The 22,229-nt window shown below is 43.5% G+C and overlaps 1 protein-coding gene across 1 annotated transcript in view; it reads left to right on the top strand.

Moving 5' to 3' along the window:
• ITGA9 (integrin subunit alpha 9) overlaps positions 1-22,229 on the top strand; it is a 241,922-nt gene that overhangs the window by 34,213 nt on the left and 185,480 nt on the right. Inside the window, exons 5-9 of the mRNA XM_081834755.1 lie at positions 5,372-5,439; positions 9,633-9,762; positions 14,981-15,066; positions 16,129-16,197; positions 18,875-19,012. Coding sequence (XP_081690881.1) covers positions 5,372-5,439; positions 9,633-9,762; positions 14,981-15,066; positions 16,129-16,197; positions 18,875-19,012 — 491 coding nt within the window. The remainder of the gene's footprint in view (positions 1-5,371; positions 5,440-9,632; positions 9,763-14,980; positions 15,067-16,128; positions 16,198-18,874; positions 19,013-22,229) is intronic.

The raw sequence follows: 22,229 nt of genomic DNA on the forward strand, positions 1-22,229 counted from the left end.
CCTTTGAATGCAACATCAGTGTTGGAATGAACAGAAAGAGCAAGATGCCGTTGGGTTGGTGCAAGATGCCATTGGGGGGAGAGTTCTGCTTTAGATGCCCCGCAGATATGAAGAAATAAGAAGTATGCATCACTGTGTCTCCTGTCACCCAGCACCAGTGTTTTCTCTGGGTTTTTAAACAATTCTCTTGCTCTCCGCATTATATTCATAATAGGAATAGCTACCAAAGTGAGTTAGTGTCATTTTGTGCCAAATGTATGGGTGTCTGTTGATAACCATGTATTACGGGAATAAATGCCAGTGTGCAATTGTTAAATAAGTTGGAGTTCTTGTTATTTACGGTATTTTTCGCTTTATAAGACGCACTTTTCCCCTCCTAAAAAGTAAGGGGAAATGTGTGTGCGTCTTATGGAGCGAATGTAGGCGGGAGGCTCTGCTCAGCGCTCCCTTTAAAGAGCCGTGTGGAGCGTGCGTGCGGCTCTTGGGGGCTTTTCCCTGAGCAGAGGCTGCGCGCTGCTATCCCATAAGCCAGTACTGCGCAGTGATCCCGCTTGCTGTCCTGGCTTCTGGGATTCAGAATTTTTTTCTTCTTGTTTTCCTCTTCCAAAAACTAGGTGCATCTTATGGTCTGGTGCGTCTTATAGAGCGAAAAATACGGTGAATATATCAAAGAAAAAAAGCACATCAAGAACTCAGGCCAATGTAAGTTTCAATAGTGGGAGTGGACCACTCCCACTATTGAAACTTACATTGGCCTGAGTTCTTGGTGTGCTTTTTTCTTAGTGTGCCATTGTTGGCAGCTGTCTGTCTCCAGAAACAATGGAGTGCACCTCCAGGGGTGAAGTCGAACTGCGCTGTAAGCAGCACCAAAGTGACCTTCCCGGGTGCAAGCCTGGGCAGTGTGTATGGAGGCTGCCCAGATGTGGTCCAAAGAAAAACAGAATGATACATCTGGCACCAGCTTGGCTGCTGGAGTTGCGGGAAGGAGGTGTAGAAGGTGCCATCCAAACATCTTAGGGACTTGACTCCAGATTTGTGTAGGGTTTCCTCTTTAGCATTTTCTTCTTCCGAAGATAGCCTACAAGGCAGCAGAGGTTTAGGATCCATTTTCCTTCTCCTTGATGGGCTACCTTCCCAGGCTGACAAGTTTCATCCGCCCCTCACAGTGTACTAGAGTATCACAAAAATACCCCCATATTTGAAGGGGAAAGGGTTATCCGTGCGAGAAGGGGCCCTATGCACTTACTGAAGTAGATACACAGAATTTCTCACAAAGAAAGAGCATGAGGCTCTTAATCTCAGGGTCGCGAGTTCAAGTCCTACACATTGGGGCTACCTTTGAAGGTGACCCGGAAACTGCAATTAATCCGGAATGCGGCAGCTAGACTTGTGACTGGGAGCGGCCGCCGGGACCACATAACACTGGTCCTGAGAGATCTGCATTGGCTCTCAGTACGTTTCTGAGCGCAATTGAAAGTGTTGGCGCTGACCTTTAAAGCCCTAAACGGCCTCGGTCCTGTACACCTGAATGAGCGTCTCCACCCCCATCGTTTTGCCCGGACACTGAGATCCAGCGCCGAGGGCCTTCTGGTGGCTCCCTCATTGCAAGAAGTGAGGTTACAGGGAACCAGAAAGAGGGCCTTCTCGGTAGTGGCGCCCATCCTTCAGATGTGAAGGAAATAAGTAGCTATCTTATATTTAAAAGACATTTGAAGGCAGCCCTGTTTAGGGAAGTTTTTAAAATTTAATGCTGTATTGTTTTTAGCACTCGATTGGGAGCCGCCCAGAGTGGCCAGGGAAACTCAACCAGATGGGCGGGGTATAAATAAATAATTACAATTACTATTACAATTATAATTATTGGGCAAACTATTCCTGCATGCCAGGGGGCTGGACTAGATGACATTTCGTGGTCCCTTCCAACTCTACAAATCTAGGTTTCTGTGAAGGGGCTCTATGCAAATATGAACGCCCAGGTGTTCAATGTGTGCATGTGGCCGCTGAGTGCCTCTCGTCATGCTTTCTTCTGCCGTGTTTCAGAGCTTTGGAAAGGGGGTTGCCTAAGATGGCCAATCCTTTCTCATTGTTTCTTGAACAATTGATCAGGATATGCCTGCCCTGTGGAAGAAATGTCTTGCTTCAGGAGGTTGATTGCCTAGAATGAATGGGGCTTGCGTGCTCTTCCTGCTTCACTCAAGAGGCCCATTCTTCTTCTCAGTCATCTTTTCTATAGCTCTGTTTCTGCCTGCAACACAACATCTCCTTGTTCCTCCATGCATTGTTTTTTCCTCACCCACAACTCAAATGTATTTTCCTTTTTCTCATGTGTAGATGAGAGTGGAGCATATTATACAGCAACACGGGGTTTAAGAAATAACCCTTATTATATAACCCTTATTATATATACTCAGGGGTCAGCAAACTTTTTCAGCAGGGGGCTGGTCCACTGTCCCTCAGACCTTGTGGGGGGCCGGACTATCTATCTATCTATCTGTCTATCTATCTATCTATCGGGGGGAAATGAACGAATTTCTATGCCCCACAAATAACCCAGAGATGCATTTTATATAAAAGCACACATTCTACTCATATAAAAACACCAGGCAGGCCCCACAAATAACCCAGAGATTCATCTTCAATAAAAGGACACATTCTGTTTATGTAAAAAACATGCTGATTCCTGGACTGTCTGAGGGCCGGATTTAGAAGGCGATTGGGCCGGATCCGGCCCCCGGGCCTTAGTTTGCCTACCCATGCTCTTGATCAACCACTTTGGTTATTTCCATATTGCTGTTAGCTGTGACTGTGGCCCACCTCATTCCTAACAATTAATGTCCAGTATCTGCTCAGGGAAATTCCCTGTCAGTGTACTTTGCATCATTTGGCTTGGCAATATCTTAAACCAGCTTGATTTGATAATAGCTGCCTAATAATTGTGCTGCTCTGCCCCCCATTCCACTTTTCAGGAAGTCTTTTGTTGGAATGAATGAAATCCTGACCCCGATAAAATGATCAGGAGTCTCCCCACTTGCTTTTTGCTGGAATTTACCCAGTACGAATGATCTTTATATTTGTTAAAAGTGGAAATAATTGCTGGCCAGTCCAGTCAATATTCCCTTTTCTTTTAAACAGACTGTTTCTATGTTGAAGCTAAGAGTTCATTATACAGTTCTTGTGGTCTGTTCAAACCATGAGGAATACATTTGGTTCCAAAGAGACAATCTGCAAAGTACATTCCTTATAATTTAGCAATGAGTCGGTGGTTGGCTGTTTCAGAGTGTTACCAGGTTACATGGCAATTTTTAAAAGAAACTGAAGCACACTATGTTTTCCTTGAAACCCCAGTTATCACGGGGGAGCATGTCGCAAGAAACAGGAAGTGGGAATAAATGCTGTATTGATACTATGATATTCTTGCCAGAGATTTGACTGTGAAGTTCAGAAGCTGTTCATATGAAGGACAGAAGTGCAAAATTCTTGTTAAAATTGTAGCCCTGAACATTTTGATTCTTAGGACACAGCTACACTGCACATTTAAACCAGTTTCATGTTGTATTCACTTGTTTTCATTTGGCTCAGATAAATCTGGGAATTGTAGTTTGGTGAGTGGACAATTCTTTTAAGAGATCCTTTGTTAGTTCTTTCTCAATACTACAATTCCCAGGGTGCCTTGGTAGCAACAGCCTTTAAGCAGGTTTGCCATTTGGTTTAAATTTTCCAGAGCAAGTGGAAATGAGGTAGACAAGAAAACTTAAACACCATAGAAAAAATAATTGTCATGGAGGGCTTGGAGGACACACCAGTCAAGAAGCCAGACAAGAACTTTATTGTCTCTCTTTGACAAGAACAGACTAGACACAGAAAACTCCATTTACCCAGGGTCAACTAAGTCCAGTGCCATCTAGTGATTAAACCATATAATGACACTATCCACATTTTGTCTGCTAAGTTAGCTATAAATTAGTACCCCGCCAAGCATGGTTCTATGGAGCTCTCAGTGTGACTGGTTATCATGATTCATTTATTTTGCCCCAAATGGCGTCTTTTGGATGTGCAGTAGCTTTCAATTTTTCTTCAAAAACACCCTGTTAGTTCTGTGCTATGCTGAATTTTTCTACATTACAGAGCTGATGTGTATAACTGGGGTGGTCTTGCTTGAAGGTGAGTGAACAGGCAATCCTGGCTTATCTTGAAGAAAGCAGAGTAGTAATTCAGAGGTGCAAAACCTGGACCCGAGGAATATTCATGGCTGGTATTGGTGATGCCACGTGCCAACTATTCCCTGTGCCTCTGTTGTGTTGTGTTGTGTGGAGAGCCAGTGTGGTGTAGTGGTTAAGAGCAGTGGACTCGTAATCTGGTGAATTGGGTTCGCTTCCCCGCTCCTTCATATGCAGCTGCTGGGTGACCTTGGGCCAGTCACACTTCTCTGAAGTCTCAGCCTCACTCAACTCACAGAGTGTTTGTTGTGGGGGAGGAAGGGAAAGGAGAATGTTAGCCGCTTTGAGACTCCTTAGGGTAGTGATAAAGCGGAATATCAAATCCAAACTCCTCCTCCTCCTCCTCCTCTTCTTTTTCTTCTTCTTCTTCTTCTTCTTCTTCTTCTTCTTCTTCTTCTTCTTCTTCTTCTTCTCACAGGCTCTAGGCTGCTCTTGTTGTTGTCCTCGTGGTCTTATTGATATTGTTATAGCACCATCAATGTACATGCTGCTTTATAGCCTAACATAAGCCCATGGACTAAGCCTCTGCCCCAAAGTGTTATATTCCAAATTATCACAGTGGAAGGAAAAAGAGTAAAGGGAAAGACATGGAAAGAAGGTCAAGAGAAGACCTGGGAGAGGCAGGGCATCAAGAATCAATGTGAGCAAACGCCGTTCTGCGTTCTTCAACTTCATTCTGGTTGGGAACCAAAGGGTTAAGTCAGTCTGCCTCTGATCAATGCTTTCCACCTTAATTGAGTTTCTGCGAGTTACAAGCTATCAGGCTGCCCCTCGTATGCAGGTCTCCCTCTCTCTCATTCTCCAGTCTCATGGCTGGTCTCCCGTCCTAAATGGTCAGAGGCTTTTTCCTGGCCCCCACCCTTTCAGATTTCGCAAACGGGGAAGCGTTATCTGTTTACAGTGCTGTTCCTCCAAGGCTTGGCTTTGACAATACCCATGTATTGTGGCAAAGGAGGCTGGATTTCTGAGGTTTTTTGTGAATTTCAGAGATTTCCCAGTGCTGGCTCCGCCGAGGGCCTCCTGCAACTCAGCGCTGAGCAGCACATGTGGAATGAAGCGGACGGGACTGTGCAACTGCGAACCACACACATTTGGCAGAGACTGACGTGACTGTGTTTGTCTCCCCCCTCCCCTTTAATCCTTCTCCTTGCTAGAGTATAAGAAGAAATATGGCGAAGAGCATGGCTCATGTCAGGCTGGAATAGCAGGCTACTTCACAGAGGTGAGTGGTGGAACTTTGGCCAGAACCTCCCAGTTGCTACGGTGTAAAAAGTCTCTGAATCGAGAAACTTGCCTTCAGCTTTCAAGCTTTCTGTGCAGCAGTTTCCCAGCGTTTATGTTGTCCTTTTATTCTGCAGCTTTGCATATGACACCATGCAGGAACTATTAGATACATAGTGATTTTGCACACTCCCAGTTCATTTACTTAAAGGTAAAGGTAAATGGACCCCTGACCATTAGGTCCAGTCGTGACCGACTCTGGGGTTGCGGCGCTCATCTCGCTTTATTGGCCAAGGGAGCCAGCGTACAGCTTCCGGGTCATGTGGCCAGCATGACTAAGCTGCTTCTGGCGAACCAGAGCAGCACATGGAAACGCTGTTTACCTTCCCACCGGAGCGGTACCTATTTATCTACTTGCACTTTGACGTGCTTTCGAACTGCTAGGTTGGCAGGAGCAGGGACCGAGCAATGGGAGCTCAGCCCGTCGTGGGGATTTGAACCGCCGACCTTCCGATCGGCAAGTCCTGGGCTCTGTGGTTTAACCCACAGCGCCACCCGCGTCCCTTTAGTTCACTTACTTAATAGGCATTTATTTTAACACCATGCATACATCCAGATGCAACATAGCCAGCTGGTCCATCTATGACTGGCAGAGACTCTCCAAGGTTTCAGGCAGGACTCTAATGGGATTTGAACCTAATATCTTTTCTATGCAAAGGATTTGCTCTACAGCTGAGCTGTGGCCATTCCTTGCTGCCTGATATACTGCGAAGGCAAAAGTGTGGGAAGTAGCTCTCAGAAATCAGTGGGCTCTCAGAAATCAGCCTGAATACTATGTGGCTTGTGGGTCTCAGTCTCAGGTGTGGTGGCTTAGTGTGACTTTGTCCCCCACAAAATCTTTTATCTTTGAAGGAGGCATGGGCACAGGTTTTGGGAGGCCCTGGACAAAGTGCTCTTCTTGATGGGACCCCCTCCCAGTCAGCCCCCTGGGTTACATGCCCAAATCAGTGGGCATACATAAGGGGCAAGGCCAGTGTTTTGAAGCTGATCCCTCTGGGGAGTTGGCTCCTGGCGTGGCAGTCAAGCCACCTGCCCTGATTCTGCAATGGGCATCAAGGAGCTGGCAGCAGAAATAGTCAAGGTAGAGGTTGGCCCAGGTGGCAGCAGCGGACTGCTGGGTCCCAGGATTCACCGCACCATGCCAGGCGCTGGTACCAGGCCTGTCCTGAACTCGGCCCTCCAGATGCTTTGGGACTACAACTCCCATCATCCCTGACCAGTGGTCTTGTTAGCTAGGGATCATGGGAGTTGTAGTCCCAAAACATCTGGAGGGCAGAGTTTTGGGGGTGCCTGCCCCAGAGGACTGTTTCATGTATTACAGGTCAGTTCTCATAGGTAAATCCTTATTTCCAGGAAGAAATTCCACAGTGCAAAACAAACATGAAAATCTGGGACCTCTTATTCCTGTTATGCCTCTCCAGGTGGTAGCTGCTATTTGTTTCTGGTTGCATGGTTGAAAAATAATGCAATGTGGATATATCTCGTACTTGGAAATTAGGCAGCAGGCAGGCTGCAACTCAACATCCCATAATGCTAACTCTGCAAACTTGGATCTGGTTAAAATTCAGTCCCTTTCTTTCTTGCTTCCCACTTTTAAGTTTTTTAAGCCACCAAGTTTCTAACATTGTTCCTAGGTTCACATCAGTAGCTGCTGTGGGTATGGAGCAGGGAGGTGTCTTGATGGCATGGCGATGTCACACCACACATTTCATGACTGCATAATATTAGAGGAAGAACAGTCCCAGTTTCCCAAGGTTCCAGCATCCCAAGGGATATGCCAGACTTCTTTCTACCCGAGACCAACAGTGGTTGGCAGGGTGGTGCAGACAGGCTGGCATTGTGCCGCTTGATGCCCAGTGTTGCTGCTGCTTACCTAGAGAGGGATGGTCAAGACTCAGGGAGCCCAGTGCAGTGTAGCTGCGCTGGCAGGAGTGCTCTGCTGGCTCCATCACTGTGCTTGCACTGCACTGAGCTCTCTGCACCTTTCCTTCTTGGAAAATGCTTGGTGCCAGGAAGCCAGATGTACAGCGCTGCCCTGCCTGTGCCACCCTGTTGACCTCTGCTGCCTGAGACCCTTCAGAGCTGCTGCAAGCCAGCTCTGGGCTAGATGATCAAAGAAGCTTATGAGAACAGGAAATGAGACACAAGGCCACTGTTTTTGGCAGCCATCATGTGCTTTTGGTAATGTCTAGCTCTGCCTTGGGCAAATCTAGATTGGAAGGGAATGTGAGAGAGGTTAGTTTCCAGAGCATCTTTGCATCGGGCCCAAAGGGTTTAATCACTCAGGATCATATAAACAAAGCATGTGCCACAGTGTTCAAAACAAGCCGGTGGGATTTTTTCAGGTTAATCTGGAAAGTGTGGCAACCTGTTTGATAATGCGTTTGATCACCAGAGCCGTGTCAGCAGCAGCTGTTTCCTGACTTGTCTGCAATATCAAGCCTGTTCCTTTTCCCATGCTCTGAACTCCCTTTGCTTGCTCTGCATTCAAAAGGTGGCTTTGAACTTCTGGTGCACTGCCTCGGAGCTTCAGCCATTTCAGAATGAGCAGGAAATGTAGATAAATGAGTTCTGGGTCAAACAGACAAGCGTCTAATGCACAAGAATTCCGTCTTGCTAATGCATGCTGTTTTCTGCTGTGAGATGGGTTGGTTGTCCCAAAAGAGCAGCCACTCAAAGTTATGGAGCCTGTCGTGTTTACATACATTGTATGCATAGAACTGTCTGCTATAGCTTCTGACCTTGTGTAGATGGAAGCAGCCAAGTTCTGATGGTCCAGGCCTAGTTTGTCGGTCTGGTGGAGAAGAGCTAGGCAGCCTAGGGGATCCCAAAGTTTCTGAGGCCCAAGCTGAATTCTTGTGAGGATTAGCTGTGACTACCCTATAAGAGAACTGAGCAGAGACTGGGGCGGTGCTGCTGGGTCCACCACACTGAGCGCTGACACTAGAAGGCATTGCATGGCTCCCCAACTATAACACAAGTGAGCTGAGCAGAATGGAAGGGGGGGGGCAGATGCCAAATTTTGGGTTTGCACTGTGCACCACTGAAATTTCAAAGATCAAAGTCTTCCACTGAACTGAGGAGAAGTGCTGGGGATAGATTCATAGCTAAAGGTAGTCCTTGAAAACATGACAGTTCCTTTGCTGCCACGCCTCAGTAAGTTCATTGCATGCTTTATGCAAACAAATACTTATTGGAAATGTAAAGAACAGGAAGGGACATTTTATTATGCTTGGTGGATGTGTAAAAAAGCCAAAAAAAATTGGATACAAATATATATACATTGATACGGAGAATTTTGAAGAATTTCAACTGAAGCCTGAATTTTCCCTGCTGGGACTTATAGATATACAGTTAGAAAAGGTCTTTGGGACTTTGTTTCAATTATGGCAGTGAGACTTTTATGTGGTAGAGCATCATGCAGGATAGAAGGTCCCAGGTTCAGTCCCCAGCGTCTCCCGGGGGGCTGGTACTGTCTGGCACCCTGGAGAGCTGTTGCTTCTCAGCGTTGGCAATATGGAGCTAGATGGACCAGTTAAAATGCTTTAATGTGAATGAGCTGCTTCATTTCTCCCTTGCTCCTTCTTCTGCTAGGAAACAAGCCATTGTCTAGCTTGATGCACTGTTATATCCCAGACGCATGGTTTGTTCCCCCTAAGCCACAGACACATATTGGCTTCTGCTTGTGGTTTGTTTGGAGAACCTGCAGCTGGATACGCAACAAGCAAAACCATAGTTTGTTTCCCAGCAGTAGGAGGAGTTCCTCATCTGGGTAACAAACAAGTTGGTATATTCCCCTTCTTACTACAAGGGGAAGAGCAAAACACCTGGGATTTCAACAGTGTGCATCAGCATGGTGCTCATTCACATTAAACCACAGTTTATTTTAACTATGGTTTAATGTGACATGCAAACCAGGCTATTACATTCTAATTGCACAATACAATTCATGCTCTTAAAGTAATCCAGAAAGTTTAGATTATTTTAACCTGTTTCAATCTTCCCCAATTTATCAGTCTTCTCTGCCCCCTGGCACCACATAATTTCTGAAGATGATTACTTTTCTGTTCTTCATCATGCTTGAGGAGCTTCAAAGATTTATTTTATTGACTGCTGAAACTCTTCTGTTGGTAGGAGCTGGTTGTCATGGGAGCCCCAGGATCTTATTACTGGACCGGGACCATCAAAGTGCTGAATCTCACTGACAATATTTATTTCAAGCTGAATGATGAATCTGTGATAGCCAAGCGGTATACATACCTAGGTAAGTGATATGGAGTTGCCCATTGTTACTAGTCTCAAATCTTGGTTTCCTCCATATGTTGGGACTACAACTCCCATGAATCTCAGCCATCACAACCTGCTGGTTGGTAGGCACCAGGTTGTGGGACACCGGTCTAAACTGTCTTGCACAAAGTTTTTTAGTGGTAGGTATGGGAAATCTGCATGAATATAAGCCTTCTAAATGGACATTTTTTAAAAAATCTTAGTTGGTATCTGCATCAGATTTGAATTGATTTTATGAATGTGCTCTGGTTGTCTTAAAGTGTTTGCTTATATCTTTGCGTGGACAGGCGGAGTCCCCAGATCCTGAGTGGTCCCCCCCGTCATGTGGAATAACGACTCTAGACAACGTGCTATGGGATTAAATTGGCCACAACTTTATTAAATTTCAAATGTGGGTAGACCTTGGCTCAGGCATTGGGCATTCTCCCTCTCTAGTCCCCAGCCGGGGACCTAGGGAGCATCAGGGTTATCCAGTGTGTGGGGGGGGGATGGGCCGGCTCTGGAGAACATATGTTCAAGCAGAGATAGCCGCCCCCGTTACGCCGCCGCAGGGGAGAGCAATGAACAATTAAGATCCACCCTCTATTGTGTGGGCAGGTAATCCCTCCCCTTACCTGGCCTGGTTTCCCTGGCAACGCTTCGCCCAGGTGGGATTGGACAACTCACTGGGGTAGGCGGGGACCTCCAGGTATCCCACCTGAGGGAAGGCAAAGCCTATGCTGATGGGGCCACTCCAGATCCAGGGCTGCACGCGTCCACGCAAAAGGCGCCCCCCGTTTTAAGTGGGGAGCGGTCATTATCTGTTTAGAAAAATGTTTTTCTGTTTCATATAAGTTTTTATTCTGTTGTAAATTGCTTTGGGATGCCCCATGGGAAGGAAGAAAGAAAGAAAGAAAGAAAGAAAGAAAGAAAGAAAGAAAGAAAGAAAATACACAGAGAATGGGTTATTTTAGGCCTTATGGTCTAAGTCAGTGTATTTCAGGGACCCTTATGTTCTATGAAAGCTTGTTAGAGCTTTTTCAGTGACACGTTTTAGACCTTTAAAGTCCTTAATTATTGGGGATGAGGTTACCTCGATTTTTCTCCTTCTGTATATACTGACTTGGAGTTGTCTTCTGAGGTCTTTCTCCAGGTGTCCTTACCTTTTGAGGTTCAGGAGATGACAAATAGGGAGTACCTTTTCAGTGGTGATATCCGACTGTAGAATGCCCTCCCTAGAGAGATTGTTGTTTCCCCAAGCAACAGGATCTTGAAACTTAAAGACTAACAAATGTATTATCTCACAAGCTTTTGTGGACTACAGTCTACTTCCTTAGATGCACCATTATTATTTTCCCAGGTCAGTGTTAGGTGTGTCCTGTGTTGCACTCTTGGTTCACACGGGATGATGCTAGTAAGCTTCATAAATGGACAGTAAGCCTCATAAGCAGGGCTCAAATATGAAAAAACCCATAATCTTCTGTAAAGTGTAGGGGTCAGTAACATTTGCAGGGTTGTCTCAGTAGATGAGAATGTGGAAATGGCTTCCTGAAAGTCTGAAAACTGCTTGGCTAAACTATAGATTGGGATTTGTGAACTTTTTAATTCAACTCCCAGCCAGTTGCACATGTTGTATACTATATTAATTTTACCTCTTGGGTATGTCTAAGTTATAAGCTCTAAATGTTCTCGTTTTCTTCTCCTGTACTCTGAGGATAGCAGTTCTTTGAGTAGGCACTGCTGTCTATTGCTCCAAAGAATATCTGCCAAGATAAGATAGGGACTGAAAACATTGCACATCAATAATACTTTGAATACTAAGATTTAAAACACAGTGAGTGACAGAAGAGAAATACTGAACATCTAATGTCTTCTGCCCAGTCCTCAGTGACCACTTGCTCTCATTATTAAAGCATTTCCAGATTTCCACTTTCTTCTTCTGTTTGGTTTTAAATGCTTTTAAAAACTGGATAATCACCCCTTTTCTTCAGCCCACTATCACTATTAGTCTGGTTTTTGTTTTAAAAAAATACCACTTAGTGAAAGCTACTTTGAAATTCTTAGAGAAGAGTTGGCTGGATATCCTGATGACCTTGAGGTTTCCACCTTTGAATAGATTTGAAAAGCTAGTCTTTTGCAGGCAGAAGGGACTATGAAATGACAGCCTTACAGGGAGCTGAACCAACATGACCTCCTCCTCCTCCTTTACTTACAGACTCCTCCTGTCCCATAATATATCATCTGTAGGATGGCAAATTGGGCCACATTATTGATACCTCTTCCAAACAAACCCTTTCCCCTTAGTGTAGGCCCTTAATTTTTGTATTAATCCTTAGCCAAGCATCATCATCATCATCATCATCATCATTATTATCAATAAAAGTATTTATAAACCGCTAGATCACAAAACTTATCACAGCAGTTGAAAGGATAAAACATTGAAAGGATAAAAGGCATAAAACAGAAGCTTTAAAAGATTAAAACAATTTTAAGCTCTTGTTGGCGCTGTGGGTTAAACCACAGAGCCTAGGACTTGCCGATCAGAAGGCCGGCGGTTCAAATCCCCACGACGGGGTGAGCTCCCATTGCTTGGTCCCTGCTCCTGCCAACCTAGCAATTCAAAAGCACATCAAAGTGCAAGTAGATAAATAGGTACCACTCCGGTGGGAAGGTAAACGGTGTTTCCGTGTGCTGCTCTGGTTTGCCAAAAGCGGCTTCGTCATGCTGGCTACATGACCCGGAAGCTGTACGCCGGCTTCCTCGGCCAATAAAGCAAGATGAGCACCGCAACCCCAGAGTCGGCCACGACTGACCTAATGGTCAGGGGTCCCTTTACCTTTACTTTAAAGCATATACTTTATATCTCTTCCCTCACCCCACATCCCTTGGCATAGCAGTTTAAACTGAGGGAACCCCTATTTTTTAACTATGGTTAAAAAGGTAAAGTACCTAGGGGTAAACATAACAGCAAAAAATCTGAGTCTATTTAAGGATAACTATGAAAAATGTTGGTCTGAAATTATGAGAGACTTGGACAGTTGGACAAAACTGAAGCTTTCTTTGTTAGGCCGAATTGCTGCTATTAAGATGAATGTATTGCCAAAAATGTTGTTTTTGTTTCAAACACTACAGATTGTGGACAAGACGGAGTGCTTCCGGAAGTGGCAGAAAGATATATCTAAATTTGTCTGGCAAGGCAAAAAGCCCAGAATTAAGTTTAAGATATTAACAGATGCGAAAGAAAGAGGGGGCTTTGCCCTGCCAGACTTAAAGTTGTACTATGAAGCCGCAGCTTTCTGCTGGCTAAAAGACTGGCTACTTCTCGAAGACACTGACGTACTGGACCTGGAAGGTTTTAACAATGCTTTTGGTTGGCATGCATACTTATGGTATGACAAAGTTAAGATCAATAAGGCCTTTAAGAACCATATTGTCAGGAAAGCAGTGTTTAATGTCTGGACAAAATATAAAGACTTATTGGAAAATAAAACTCCAAGGTGGCTTTCACCTCTGGAAGCTAAGGCCCGAAAAAGACCCAATATGGAGGCCAAATGGCCAAAATATTGGGAAATATTAGAAAAAGATGGAGACAATTGGAAATTGCAGAGTTTGGAGAAAATGAAGGATAAAGTGCGAGACTGGTTACATTACGCTCAGATTAAAGAAGTTTTTAAAAATGACAAAAAGTTAGCGTTCCAGGTGGAGAAATCGAAGTTAGAAACAGAATTGTTAGAACCAAAGACTAAGGTACTATCTAGAATGTATAACTTGCTGTTAAAATGGAATACACAAGACGAAATGGTTAAATCGGCTATGATAAAGTGGGCGCAGGACATTGGGCATAACATTATGTTTGAGGATTGGGAAAGGTTGTGGACCACTGGGCTGAACTTCACCGCATGTAATGCTCTGAAGGAAAATGTAATGAAAATGATATATAGATGGTACATGACCCCAGTTAAACTTGCCAAAATATACCATTCGTCTGATAATAAATGTTGGAAATGTAAGGAAAATGAAGGAACATTCTTTCACCTCTGGTGGACATGCCCTAAGGTGAAGGCCTTCTGGGAAATGATATATAATGAGCTGAAAAGGGTATTTAAGTATACCTTCACTAAGAAACCAGAGGCCTTCCTTCTGGGTATTGTCGGCCAGAAGGTGCTAAAGAAGGACCGAACATTCTTTATGTATGCAACAACGGCAGCAAGGATACTCATCGCAAAAAACTGGAAAACTCAAGATCTACCCACACTGGAAGAGTGGCAGATGCAGCTGATGGACTATATGCAACTGGCCGAGATGACTGGCAGAATCCGAGACCTGGGAGAAGAGAAGATTGAGGAAGACTGGAAGAAATTTAAGATGTATCTACAAAAACATTGTAATTTGGTTGAATGTTAAGAAGGATGCTAGATTATAAAAAATTGGCCACCACTAAATTAGATTTAAATTTGATGATAAGTGAGACTAAAGAAAATATAAAATTTTTTGGAAAAATTGCTAGATTATATTTGAATGAGTGGACACGAGATTGTAAACAAGTTGATAATTTGTTTGGAAAAATCTTTTAACGATGTAAATGGGAGCGGGAGATGCGAGGGAGTCCAAAGAAGGGATGAAACTATGTTTGTGACAGAAGTAAGATTGTTTATTATTTGTGCATTCATATTCAAAAACTTTAATAAATATTTATAAAAAAAAAATAAACTGAGGGAACCCCCATTTTTGGGTGCCAAATGGAATCGGTCACTAAACAGGCATGAAAGATAGTTCCTTCAACATGAAGCAAACTGTTCCCCCCCACCCCAGTGTGTTTTTCATCTCGCTGAGCATCTGTACTCTTAATTTTTATTTTGGAAACCAGACTCCTTTCTGGCTTAAGCTCTTGTGCTTGTCACCCTCACAGCTTCTGTCGACACCTTTGCCATTGGGTCTCAGTGGAAAAAAAGAGACATTCAGTTGCTTATTGTCACTTCCAGCACCGCATGGAGTGTGGCAGCAAGTTCCTGTACTGAAGAAGCAGACCTCTTGTTGATTTTGGGGGGTTATTTGTAATAAGGCTAGCATATTTACACTCTATGAGAAGAAAGGAGGAGGGAGGGAACTTTGTTTTCATCCAGATGGCTGACCTTTTCCTTGGACCTGTTTCCTTTTCTGAATTCATTTGTCATTTCTCTCCTCCCATTCGTCCACCCTAAAAATGCCCTGCTTAGGATATGCGGTGACAGCGGGTCACTTCTCTCAGCTGACGACGACAGACGTCGTTGGAGGAGCTCCTCAGGATGGAGGCGTCGGAAAGGTGTGGCTCTCGATCAAACAATGGCTCATTTAACTAACGTGGCAGCATATTCACTGTTTTGACTGAGTTCCCGGAAAAAAGGATGAACAAGGCATTTGGGGCTACAGTAATTTGGAAAGGGTTTATTGACACTGGCATGGATCATAAGATTAGTTGCCTTAAAAGTGGTTCATGGGAGGAATGTTTCTCATTCCCACCAGACCCACGAAAAGCCTCTTTGGGGATTGGGGGCTCTTCTGAAGAATATATGGTGGGAGTGTCCTAAAATTAGGTGTAGGTCTGGCCCCTATACACACCCCGTGTTGTTAAGGAGGGTGGTGGCGTTTGGGTAGGTAGGAAAGGGCAGTGTGGAGGAGGAAATGGAAAACATTCATTCTGTGAACTTCCTTAACTTATGTTAGGATCAATGCCACTGTTATGCATTGTTGTATTGTTTATGTAACATTCTTCAAAAAAATGTGCAAAGCATTTTTTTGCAGTGCTGATCTTCCTTGGTTTTGTAATGTTCTTTTGTGACGGACTAGGGACTTGAGGGCTTGCTAATACTGAGCTGAACCAGTTCAGCGCTCACTGTCTTAACCAGGTGCCCTCTTCACGTGTTGCTTGTGCAAAGAGGCAACACGGATACAAAGGGGCTGTGGGGTTAAATCCCAACCCGAGGCCATGCAGATACTCCTTGTCTTACTGCGAAATGTCTTCTCCAAAGAGATTTGCCTGTCACCTACTTTGATTTCTTTTAGAGGCCACTTGAAAACAGCTTTACCTACAAAAGTCTTTGGTGGATTTTCATAAGAGATAGCTCACATTTCACTGCGGGTGGTTCTTGCTTTTTCTGTTTGCTTTTAAAAATTGTATCCATCTTTAATAAAACTTAGGTTTTATTCTTAGTTTTATTTGTTGTATTTTGCTAATCTGCCTTCAATTTTGTGGAAAGGTAAGGCAAAAACGTTTTAGATTAATGGATGAAGTACCCACAAACATGCTGTATTTTGCTAATCAATAATGAGTGGATTCATGTGCAATAGAATCAATTAGTTTCTTCTTATGTTTAAAACTTCACAGGTATATATATTTCGCACTGATAGGAGGTCTGGTTCTTTAATAAAGATCTTTCAGGCTTCTGGTAAAAAGGTGGGTAATCCTTTAAATAATTGGTTGTTTATTTTTTATGTGGAATATATTGCTTTTTCTTTTAAACCTGCAGATAAGTTCTGATTACAGCTATATTGCTCACAATTTCTCCTGGGACTGTAATTTTCTCTATTGTCCAATGCATAGACAGGCATAGGCAAACTCGGCCCTCCTGATGTTTTGGGACTACAACTCCCATGATCCCTAGCTAACAGGACCAGTGGTCAGGGATGATGGCAATTGTAGTCCCAAAACATCTGGAGGGCAAAGTTTGCCTATGCCTGGTCTAAGACATGTTGTTACTTGTGGTATAGCAGCAAATATCCCCCCTGCAAATCTTTGTACATAATACCTTAGGTTGGTCAAGATCTCACAAGTGCCTCTTCATTCCCTAACAGCAAAACAATCATCAATGAAGCAACTAATAATTTGTGGTGTTTTGCGCCACGCAAAATCAGTTGCCTGAGGTGGCTGCTCCACTCTGCCTTCACATTTTACTTGAATATATCTTGATATATTCACACGTGGTGAAATAAATAAGACATTTGAACATTTGTCAGAAGTGATGGTTTGATATGTGAGGCAATAGCTGTGCGAGAAAATCTCAAATGTAAAATAGCCCTCGGAGATTTTGATACTGAGCCCTGTTCTGACAAAGCCTTTGAAATGTTTGAGGGTTGTGTGTGTGTTTGTGTGTGTGCGCTTGCACGTGCAAGGGAAGGCTTTTTATTTGTGAAATGTATTTCTGAGGTACTAAAATCACGAGAAGGTCTAACATTTCCATGACATCAACAACAAGGTTGCACTCTTGAGATTTTCCCCTTCATGTTAACAACCTTTTCCTGTTTCTTTGGGGAGGGGGGGGGAATGTTAGTGGATATCGGTTCTTCGAAAAGTAGTTCACTCTGTGCCTCATTTCTGTGTTGCTTGGGTCAATGGAACCAGTAGGTTTATGGAACCATGTGGAATGCAGCTGTCCCTTTCTGTCACATGATCCTGTCATGTGATCCTTGCTGAGTTGGTAGCTGCAAGACCACTTGTGGGCATTTGTGATGCTGTAGCACAGCAAAGATCAGGCTAGCGACTCTCTTATCTAGTGAGCTACTACAATGGCACAGAGTGCTTGAATCCTGCTGCTGGATTCTTCACTGCTAGAGACTCTTAGTTCCTTAACAGGAAATTGGAAACCATGTGCCAGATGTGAATAGCAAAAAGTTACGGTTCTCACAGTAACACCAGGTCACCAACTCTGCACAATAATATTGCAGTTGGGCAAACAAAATCCCTTTCCCACTTGAAATTGCTTACATCCACTGTGACATATTGCTCAGGTATTTGCTCCTAGATTTTTTATTAGTATAAAAACCGCCAATGCGTAATGAAAGCCTTGTAAACAAAGAACCCACAAAGGGAGCAAAATGCTAAAAGTTTGACCTTAACCCTGCAAAAACAAACACACTGGAGATCTGAGCTGATGGCTTGCACTTTTTCTCATCTTTCTGCAGTGACTTGCAAACAGTTTTTGCAATCTTTTCTGTATTTGAGAAGTCAGTGTCTACTCTGTAGTGATAGGTGTGGCTGTTGTTGCATGGCTGATATCATCATTGGCTGGAACCTTTGGCTCATCTTGGCCAAAGACGAGTTGAGTGACCAAATTAAGGAGTGTGGGTGGTGGGTGGGAGGGAGGGAAACACAACTTTTCAGCCAATCAAGAGCATGTAATGAGGTGAGAGTAATAATGCTAGTGATAAAATAAAGGTCATTGGATGTGCTTGCAATTTGGCATTGGATGAATTACACACAGTCCCAGATTCACAATGGGTGAATAAAGACAAAAGGTCAGGAAGTAAGGAAGAAATGGAACCATTTCAGGCAGAATAATCGTAGGACTGCCACATGGAAACTCTAATGAATGTATCAGTTCATCCTGTTTTGTAGAGCGTCTCTATACTGGTGCCGGCTGCCACCAAAAAATATGTGAGATTGGCATGGAAATTATCCATGTTTTGGAGCCATTCCGCATGGTGTGGAGTCTTCAGTCTTAGGGATGCAGCATGGAAACTTCATGACAGACGCCTTGCAAAAATTGGCCACCACTCCCTATTTGTCTGCCATCTTGATCCTTTTTCATTAAACATCCTGCAAAGACTTTCCTTGACCGACAGGTTCTTGAGCTTGTTCGGATCATAGTTTTCAACCCTGCTTACCCAACACAGAAACTAAATATTCCTAGGCTTGATATACATTCCTTAAAAATCACACTGAAGTTAACATGAGTTTACTTTTCAGTATTTATTTATTTTTGTCTGTTAAACTGATCTTGTGAATGAGAATCTGCATGTTTGCTGGCATATTCCCCAAACCATCACAGTCACTGAAAGAGCCCGGGTGTGTTTCAAGTAATGATTTTTGGCATGCAGCAGCAACTTGTTTTTAAGACACAGGAAAAAGTATAACTTTAATTCCTTTAATAATAATAAAATAAATAAATAAAGAATGAATGAATGAATGAAAGGCTGGCGTGACCCAGTGGCCCAGAGACTTCCGAGAGCTGCTGTGTTGTGAGAGATAAAGTAGCAAGTTGCTATTTCAATTACAAACAACGAAAAGCATAAATGATTTCCTCCTGTGTGTGGGCAGATACTGAATGCTTTGTTGTGACTCGGCTTGGTTGCAGATGGGCTCTTACTTTGGCTCCTCCTTATGTGCAGTTGATCTGAATTCTGACGGCCTTTCGGACCTCCTGGTGGGAGCGCCCATGTTTTCCGAGATCCGGGATGAGGGTCAAGTCACCGTCTACCTCAGCAGAGGAAATGTGAGTACAAAATGAGTGGAGCACAATGTCCTGGGGAAATCCTTTAACACTAATCTCAGATCAGCTGCACCGTATCTTGCAAGTTCTGCTTTAAGGCGCTGAGCAGAGGTGGGTGCTCTTTCGGCTCCTGAATAGAAATGGCCAAACAGTCCTAGCAAAAAAGTCAGGATTCACTTGTTTTTCATAATTTGTTGGGATATCCAAAATCCAGTTGATATCTAATCTGCTCTGGTCAGACCTCACCTGGAGTACTGTGTCCAGTTCTGGGCACCACAGTTCAAGAAGGACACTGACAAACTGGAACGTGTCCAGAGGAGGGCAACCAAAATGGTCAAAGGCCTGGAAACGATGCCTTATGAGGAACGGCTAAGGGAGCTGGGCATGTTTAGCCTGGAGAAGAGGAGGTTAAGGGGTGATATGATAGCCATGTTCAAATATATAAAAGGATGTCACATAGAGGAGGGAGAAAGGTTGTTTTCTGCTGCTCCAGAGAAGCGGACACGGAGCAATGGCTCCAAACTACAAGAAAGAAGATTCCACCTAAACATTAGGAAGAACTTCCTGACAGTAAGAGCTGTTCGACAGTGGAATTTGCTGCCAAGGAGTGTGGTGGAGTCTCCTTCTTTGGAGGTCTTTAAGCAGAGGCTTGACAACCATATGTCAGGAGTGCTCTGATGGTGTTTCCTGCTTGGCAGGGGGGTTGGACTCGATGGCCCTTGTGATCTCTTCCAACTCTATGATTCTATGATTCTAATTCCATTCCTGAAGAACTGCCAGATTAGCCTGATATTTCAAAAAAACAGTAAATTCCTGTAACCCCTTAAAGGTGGATAAGAATACAGTGGTACCTCAGGTTAAGTACTTAATTCGTTCCGGAGGTCCGTTCTTAACCTGAAACTGTTCTTAACCTGAAGCACCACTTTAGCTAATGGGGCCTCCTGCTGCTGCTGCACCGCCGGAGCACGATTTCTGTTCTCATCCTGAAGCAAAGTTCTTAACCTGAGGTACTATTTCTGGGTTTGCATGATCAACATTGTGGTTTATTTTTCAGTACTTTTATCAGGCATTTTCATTGGCAAATACCTAAAAGGAGCTTGTAAATGTAGCATAGCCCAGCATAACCCCCCCCCCCGCAATATGACATTTGCAAGGAGCACACTATGGCAATATCATAAAACCCACAGTCTGAAAACACCCTTGAAGCACAGGGAATACTTATGTGTTTACAGCTTGCCAAAAAGCAAACAATGATGACTGTAGACAGGCTCCCTCTGAGAGGGCATTCCTTAATTTTGGCACCGTAATAGAGATCCTTTGAGTTCCCTGGCCAAGCCTCTAATGGTGGCGGCATATGGAGCTGTTTAGGGAGGCGGGTTCAGGTGAGCATCTAGAATTTTTTTTTTTTAATAATATTTTATTTGGATTTTTCAAACTTAAATGCAAGAATAAAAAACAGTATAACATATATCATAACATCTTTTCATAACATCTTTGGACTTCCTCGCGCCTCCCGCTCTCATTTGCATCATTGCCAATTCTTGCCAGCAATTTATCATCTTGTTTACACTCTTATGTCAAATTCATTTAAATATAATCTATAAATTCTCCAAAAGGTTTATAATTTTTCCTCAAATTTACTTATCATCTTAATTCTCACTAATTTAGTGGTGCACAATTATTTATGATCTAGCATCCTTTCTTAGCATTCAACCAAATTACAGTATTTTTTTAGGTAAATCTTGAATTTCTTCCAGTCTTCTTCGACTCTCTCCTCTCCCAGGTCTCGGATTCTGCCAGTCATCTCGGCTAGTTCCATATAGTCCATCAGTTGCATCTGCCACTCTTCCAGTGTGGGTAGTTCTTGAGTCTTCCAATTTTTAGCGATGAGTATCCTTGCTGCCGTTGTTGCATACATGAAAAATGTTCGGTCCTTCTTTAACACCTTCTGGCCGACAATGCCCAGAAGGAAGGCCTCTGGTTTCTTGGTGAAGGTATACTTAAATACCTTTTTCAGCTCATTATATATCATTTCCCAGAAGGCCTTCACCCTAGGGCAAGTCCACCAGAGGTGAAAGAATGTTCCCTCATTTTCTTTACATTTCCAACATTTATTATGAGACAAATGGTATATCTTAGCAAGTTTAACTGGGGTCATGTACCATCTATATATCATTTTCATTACATTTTCCTTCAAAGCATTACATGCAGTGAAGTTCATCCCAGTGGTCCGAGCATCTAGACTGGGATAGAAGCATGGGGACTCCCTTAGTTTTACACAGAAGGACTCAAAGTCTAGAAACAGCAATGTCACAATTCTGTGCTCAGCTCTGATAATGTAGAATCCTGTCAGAGTAGGTCTGTTCCTTTCCCACTGTCAGGGATTCTGCAACTTGAACCAACAAATTTATTACGGCATAGGCTTTCATTGATCGGGGTCCCCTTCAATAGATGGCATGCGATGAGAGCAAGGCTCCCGTGTTACAGGCAGTTATTATTTTTTATTATTTTTTTATTAAATTTGTATACCACCCTTCATCCATAGATCTCAGGGCGGTTCACAGCATAAACATGATTTGCCAACCTTCTTGTTAGGAGTCTTCTGCATTTGTTAGGTCAGCTGAGCAGTATGTTCTGCTTGCTGTATTCCAGGATCCAGTTTTTCTCCTCAAGTCACTAACTTCAGAGCCCTTGAATCATGTACTCCAGGTCTATAGCTGGTTGTGACCAAACCAGGACATGATACCCATTATAGCTGAGGTTTACAGAATGCACCCGAGTAGCAGCCACTCTTGATATATAGAACCTGCATAGTAGAAGAAATAGTATTTGTTTCACTTCACTGTATATACTGAGAGAACCACTTCCAGTGGTTGTGAAATTAAGCAACGGCTTCTAATTCACCTTCCCTTTCTGCTGAAATATGGTGACTCTTAAGACCAACCTTTTCATTATCTGGGAGAAAGAAGCATGATTTTGTTTTTAAATGTGTACTTGAAGGTAAGTTTAGAGAGTTGAACCCATATGAAAAGCAGCAGCAAGAACTGACTTTCATTTTGATTGTGTTGAAAACCCTATATATTGTTGGTGTTCCTAGGAAAAGAAATCACTGGACTCTTGGTTGCAAAATTGCCCATTGCACAACCACTGTGACCCAACAGTAGCCTAGGGAAATAATCAACATAAGCTTCCTGTATTCTGAAATGACTGCGACTTGTTT

Source organism: Podarcis erhardii (genome assembly GCF_964252035.2).
Source record: "Podarcis erhardii genome assembly, chromosome: 12".
Lineage (NCBI taxonomy): Eukaryota > Metazoa > Chordata > Lepidosauria > Squamata > Lacertidae > Podarcis > Podarcis erhardii.